General features: G+C 59.9%; 1 protein-coding gene across 1 annotated transcript in view; it reads right to left on the bottom strand.

Annotated features, from left to right (window-relative positions):
* Positions 1 to 739: 739 nt before the first annotated feature.
* Positions 740 to 6,180, bottom strand: part of IQSEC2 (IQ motif and Sec7 domain ArfGEF 2) — a 32,049-nt gene continuing 26,608 nt past the window's right edge. Inside the window, 4 exon segments of the mRNA XM_090060700.1 lie at positions 740 to 2,367; positions 2,369 to 3,190; positions 4,535 to 4,584; positions 5,492 to 5,662. Coding sequence (XP_089916826.1) covers positions 2,206 to 2,367; positions 2,369 to 3,190; positions 4,535 to 4,584; positions 5,492 to 5,662 — 1,205 coding nt within the window. The 3' untranslated portion in view covers positions 740 to 2,205.

Genomic DNA, 6,180 nt, shown 5'->3' with positions numbered 1-6,180 from the left:
GGGCTCAATGGGATTGGAAATCCCGGCGTGAAGGAGGTTGTGGCGAGCGTGGGACCTGCCCAGGGGTACAACGGGCGGGGGAAGAGAGGTAAAATAGTTCTCCCCTCCCGTGAGTGGATGGGAAGGGAGTTGGCGGAGGGATGCGGACAAGGTAGGTCAGCGGCAGACCAGAACTCGTTGCGCACGTTTAAAGGGCCCCAACACGCATGCGCAAAAGGGCAGAGGGAAGTGGGGGGGGAAACAGGAAGGGGGGGAAATAGAGCCACCCTAGTCACGCCCCTTTCGTGATTGTTTGGTCCCGCCCGCTTCTTAGCTGCTTCCTCATCAGCTAAGCCACTAGGTTCCTGCTTGTATGGCGTCAGGTCTCAGGCGCTTCCAAACCTGACCATGCGCCCAACTCTGGGGTGGGGGAGCTAAGTGTAACACCCGACAAGGAAGGCAAGATGTAGGCAGGAGCGGCTGGGAGACAGCTAGGTTGAACACCCACGGGGAAGGCTGCCATGCAGCCACCTTAGGATGAGGGCAGCTTGGGTTGGCAGTGCAATGACATCCTGGGATAGAAGGCCATCCAAATGCCAAGATTCCTGCCCAGGAAAACTGTTGCCTTGTGTCTGGCACACCCCCCACCACCAAACTCTGCCCACTGGGGTCCCCTCCCTGCCCCACAGTGCTCAACCTTCCTTGCACCTATCACCCCCGACCCCAGTACCCCTCCCAAGAAGACACAGCCAAGCCAAGGTCACACGCCAAAGACAATCAGTCCTTTATGAAGCATCAAATATACAGTTTCTTATATACAAAGGGGTGGGAGAGTTGGGCAGGGGGGGCAGTCAAGAGCTCAGGGGTCCCTAGGCTGGGGGGGACACCCCCCCTTCCCCTGGGGCCCCGCTCCAGTGTGGGGAGGTATATTTATATCATCTATTATATACATGGGGCCTGTACAGCCACATACCCAACGCAGAGTGGGGACGCATGCGGGAGGGTGGAGTGGGGGCAAAAAGAAACAGGCAAGGGGAAGAGAGCATGGCTGAGGGGGCAGGATGCCTCGGTTCTGGCCCCAGTTCTGAGGAGATGGGGGGCATAAAAGTTAGACCAGTGAGGGAGCAGCCAGGATGCCTGGGTTCTGTGTTTGGGGCATGTTTTAAAGCCTTTCTTCCCCTACTGTGCTCTCTGCTGTAATCCACCAGACCCATGTCCCAGAGCAGGAAGAGAACCCAGGTGTCCAGGCCCTTGTACCCCCTGCTCTAACTGACCAAGTCCCCCACCCTTTCCAAGTGGTAAGAAAACACAGGTGTCCAGGCTCCCAGCCCCCACCTGATCTGATTTGCTGACAAGAGACTGGCATTTCATATCAGAGGTATGAGGGCCGGGGAGGACTGACATTTTTGAGGTGTGGGAGACACCACTTTATTAGGGGTGGGGGGGATATAAAGTGCACGTGACATTCAACTTGGACTGCAGTGCAGCCAGCTCTGTGGTAGGGGCACTGTGGGGGAGGGAGCAGCTGAATATAATGCTGCCTCGGGAGGGGGAGCAAGAGATTTGGGGGGGGAGGGTATGCATTTATGCCCCTACTGGGTGGGGGGGAAGAGGGGGCAGCATTTGGGGGGACCCTGAGGAGATAACTGTGGGGTGGGTGGGCAAGTGGAGGGGGAGGGGCAGTGGGGGTCCGGTAGCCCTTGTAAGAGACAGGGATAAGCAGGGACCTCCCCTCTCGGGCCCCCTGATACCTCAGCTGCCCCGCAATCCCATGTAAACAACCACATGCAAGCCATGTGCAAATTAAGATGCCCCCCTCCCCACACTGCCTGGGGTAGGATTCAGGGGAGGAAGAGGGGTAGATTCTGGGGCAAGGGGTAGATTGCAGGAAGGGGAGCAACAAAGCAGAGATCATTCTCCACTGCTACTGCCAGGTACCAGCAAGAGAGGTCAGTGCAAGGCTGGGGGCAAGAACTCGCCCTGCGTTCATCACAGTGCCCCCTGGTGGCCAGAAGCAGCAGGCTCCGTGCCTTCACCGCTGTCCCCAGCTTGTGCCTGTTTTCTGCATCCAGTCCCTGTTTTCTGCATCCAGTCCCTGTTTTCGGTGGAGAAGGGGTGGAGGAAGAGAGGGGGACAGGGCTCCCCTGGCTTACATAAAACCCTTCAAGGGCTGGCTTCACCCACTCCCCAACCTTTGCCTGAACCCACCCGAACCCCTGGCCGGGTTCACACCACGGTGCTGATGCGATTGACAGCCTTGGGCTTTGGGTTGGAGGGGGCCCCTGGGTGATGCTGGGGCAAGGGAGAGGTGGGGGCCCCTGGTGAGTGGGGGCTGAGTGGGGTGTGGGGGGAGGGTGGGGGGAGGGGTGGGTAGGAAGGGTGGGGGGGGGATAGGCGAGTGCGGGGTGGCAGGGCCATGGTGGTGATGATGTGATGGTGGGGGTGGGGCCCCACGTTGCGGAGGGGGTGGGGGGGCCACATGGTGACCAAACACAAAGTGCCGGGGCCCCTGGCGGTGCAGTGTGTGCTGCCCCCCACCCCCTCCGGGGGCTGTTGTGTGTTGGGGGTAGGTGTGGGCCAGTGGGGCTGGGCTGTAGAGAGGTAAAGGGGAGGTGGGCTGGCGCCCATGGGCTGGCCCCCCACCATGGCCCCGCTTCTGAGTGCCAGGGCGCTGCAGGGTATAGTGGGGGTGGGGTGGGGGGAAGGCCGGGGGCGCCTGCTGCTGTGGGGGTGCAGAGAGTGGCGGGTTAGGTGGCATGTGAAAGCGGGGTGGGAGTGGGCCCCCAGCAGCAGGCAGTGGCGGGGGTGGGGGTGCCGGCTGGGCTGGTGGTGGGGGCTGTTGCGGGTAGGGAGGGGGTGGTGGGGCAGCCCCTCCCCCCCCCCCACCATGGCAATACTGGGCATGGAGGGCCTGCAGCTTGGAGGGCCCATCAGGGGGTGGGGGTAAGTGCAGTGGGGGCGGAGGGGCGTGGTGGTGGTGATGGTGGTGGTGGTGATGGGGGTGATGGTGGGCACCCGATGAGGCTGAGGAGGATGAAGCTGAGGCCTGCCCAGGGCCTGCTGGGAAGGGAGCCTTTCCCCGCCGGCTTCCAAACAGAGAGCCCAGGAAGGAGGAAGAGTTGGAGACAGGGCGCCCAGGTGCCTTGTACTCCTCTGGAGGTGGTGGTGGGGGTACCCGCTGGTGGGGCCGGGGGCTGCTAATAATAGAGCCCTGAGGGTGGGGTAGGAAGCAGGAGGGAAAGAGAGAGAGAAAGGGAGGGAAAAAGAGACATGGAGTGAGATTGGATAAGTCCCACCTCTCCTTAACGAGGGGTTGACTGGGCAAGCCTTCTCCTGAGTAGACCCACTCCCTTGGATATGCCGCCCCTCCCTATAGCCCAGCCTGGCATGCAGTGGGTGAATCCCGGATATGGCCCTCTCCCATGTCACTCCACCCCCTGGAATGGGCCCTGACCCTACATAAAGCCCAGAAAAACACACAAGGGGTTAATCATTGGGGCTGCCCTCCTCTAAGTAGCCCCACCCCTTCATAAATAATCTGGCACACAAGGAGTTAAACATACATGCCATGCTTCCTCTGAGTAGCCCCAACCCCTGAAATAAGCCCCACCCCTCCATAAAGCCCAGCCTGGCACCTAAGAGGTAAATGGTGTAGCCCTGCCCCCTCCATTAACACAGCCTTGCCCTGGTTAACCTGCAGGCTGACCCCCCTCCCAATCCCCTGCTACCCTACCCAACTTGGAGGCTCCCTTCATTCCTGTAGAAGGTTCCACCCCCTCAGGGAAGCCCCACCCCTAAGAGACCTGGTTCTTTCTTAAAGGCTGGGAGGCCCTGCCCCACCCTTGAGCTCCACCCACTACATGCCAGGAGGCTCTGCCCTTTTGTCCAGCCCCCTTCCTCATCATCCAACTCCTTGGTCTAGGCCAGGGGTCAGCAACTTTTGGGCACAATGACAAAAATCCCCACAACCTTGACTTGTAAGATGTTAACATGCCAAGGGCAGATGGCAACGGAGTCATAAGGAGCCTGATCCTTGTGGCAACACAGCCTCCGCACCTTCCCCAAGGTGCACGTGCCAAGCAAAATGCCTTTGTGTGCCACACATTGGCACCAGTGCCCGGGGTTGCTTACCCCTGGTCTAGGCCTTGCTCTGGTACCTAAGAAGCTATAACACCTCTGCTCAAGCCCCGCCCCTTAACAAACTCCATTACTTTGAGCCAAATGTGGCTAAGCTCCTCCCTTTCCATAAGCCCCGCCCCACAATGAATCCTGCTTTTTTTACAGCTCATCTCCTTGCTCCTTCACCTGGTTACACCCTCCTCCAGTAGCCAAGCCAAATTTAAACCCTGTCTCCTGCCTCTCTCTATGTGGTTTAAAGAGGCTAAAGAGGCCCAAAGCATGATGGAAAGGGACCCAAAGGGGACCACACAGGGTGGGAGGAGGCACAGAGACGCTTGCCCCCCTGACCCTAGCCCAGGATGGACGGACAGGAGAGAGACAGACAGAAGGATAGGTGTGGGGGAAGAGGCGCTGGGAATACCCACCCCCCACTTACTTCGATGGTGCTGTCCAAGGATCCCACGCTGTTGCGACGCCCCCGCTTGCCTACATGGGGAAGAGGGATGGGGGGAACAGAGCAGGGGGTTAGTGAAGGCCCCCCAACCTGGGCCAGCCCAGCAGACCATGGGAGAGAGGCAGAGGCAGAGAGAGACAAGAGACATAGAGACAGACAAAACGTCTGTCTGCCCAGGCCTCTGCACACAACAGGTTACCCAGCCCTGACTCCACCCTGCACAGCCTGGCACACAAGGGGTTAACCCAGCCCTGGCTCTGCCCCTTCTCATCCTGGCACAGATAGGGTTAACCCAACATAACTCCACCCCGCCCCCAGCACATAAGAGTTAATCCAGTCCTGACTCTGCCTCCCCAGGGGCTCCCCATTGGCTATGGCTGCATGGGGAGGTTCCCCTCTGTCCCCACCAGGGGGAGCCCCAACTGCTGCCTCTCCCCACAAACCTAGAGCAAGGACGAAGAGAACCAAAGTGTCTGGGCTCAGCCCCACCCTGTGGGGATGGTTTCAGGTGCCCGGGTTGGTCTCTGGCCCCTCCCTCCTTGCTGGGTGACACCCTGGTGTCTAGGCTCCCAGACAGACAGAGAACAGAACCCAGGTGTTCTGGGATACAGCCTCTCCCTTCTGAGCTGGCTGGAACGCAGTCATCTAAGTTCCCAGCCTGCCTCAGCAGAGACAGAACCCAGGTGTCCAGGCTGGCTCCTAGCCCCTCCCACCTTGTTGGCTGGAAACCAGGTGTCTGGACTCTGAAACCTATGACAGAACCCAGGTCCCCCATCTTCCATAACCCCTCTAGCCCAAGGAACCCCAACATCCCACCCTACCCCACCCCTTTTAGAGGATGAGGTGTCCACTCACTCCCCCCACAAGGGACCCCGGCATCCCATCTGTTCCACACATCATCACCCCCCCCACCCCGGGGAACTAGGCATCTGGGCTCACCAGCTTCAGAGAGGTCACGCAAGGAGCTGCTGAGGGCACTACGCTTGAGACCATCAGCCAGCGCATACGAGTCATCCAGGCTACCCCGCGACAGCGACCCATTCACTGCATCCCCTCCAGAGCTCCCACCTGGGGGCCCCCGCAGCACCCCCTTCTGCTTCTCCAGCTCTGCTGCAAGGGGAAGGACAGAAGAGAGGTCAACACCAGTGCTGCAGGGCCCCTCACTCCTGACCTGCAGTCCCCCCATGCCTCTGTAGGGCCCCTCATTCCTGACCCATAGCACCCCCCCAGCTTAATATTTATCACTCATAACCCACAGCCCCCTCCATTGCCCCATGATGACCCTCACTCCAGAGCCACAGTCCCCCCACAAAGCCCAGTGTCCTTCACTCCCAACATGCAACTCTCCCTCTGCTGAGCTTGGTGTTCCTCACTCCAAAACCATAGCTCCCCCATCCCCCCCGTCTCATGGGACCCCTCACTCCTGACCCACAGCACACACCCCCAGCCTGGTGCCTCTCACTTTCAACCCACAGGCCCCCCCAGCCCACAGTGGACACCCCTCTCCTCCCATACTGGTGTTCTTCACTCCTAACTCACAGCCCTCCAAGCCCCACAGTGCCTTCACTCCTGACCCAAAGCCCCCCAGCTTATGGTGGACCCCCTCTTCCTCCCATACAGGTGTCCCT

Source organism: Crocodylus siamensis, chromosome 8 (assembly GCF_052110815.1).
Source record: "Crocodylus siamensis isolate JL-2025a chromosome 8, ASM5211081v1, whole genome shotgun sequence".
In the NCBI taxonomy this organism is placed as follows: Eukaryota; Metazoa; Chordata; order Crocodylia; family Crocodylidae; genus Crocodylus; species Crocodylus siamensis.
This window is presented reverse-complemented; position numbering and strand designations above follow the sequence as displayed.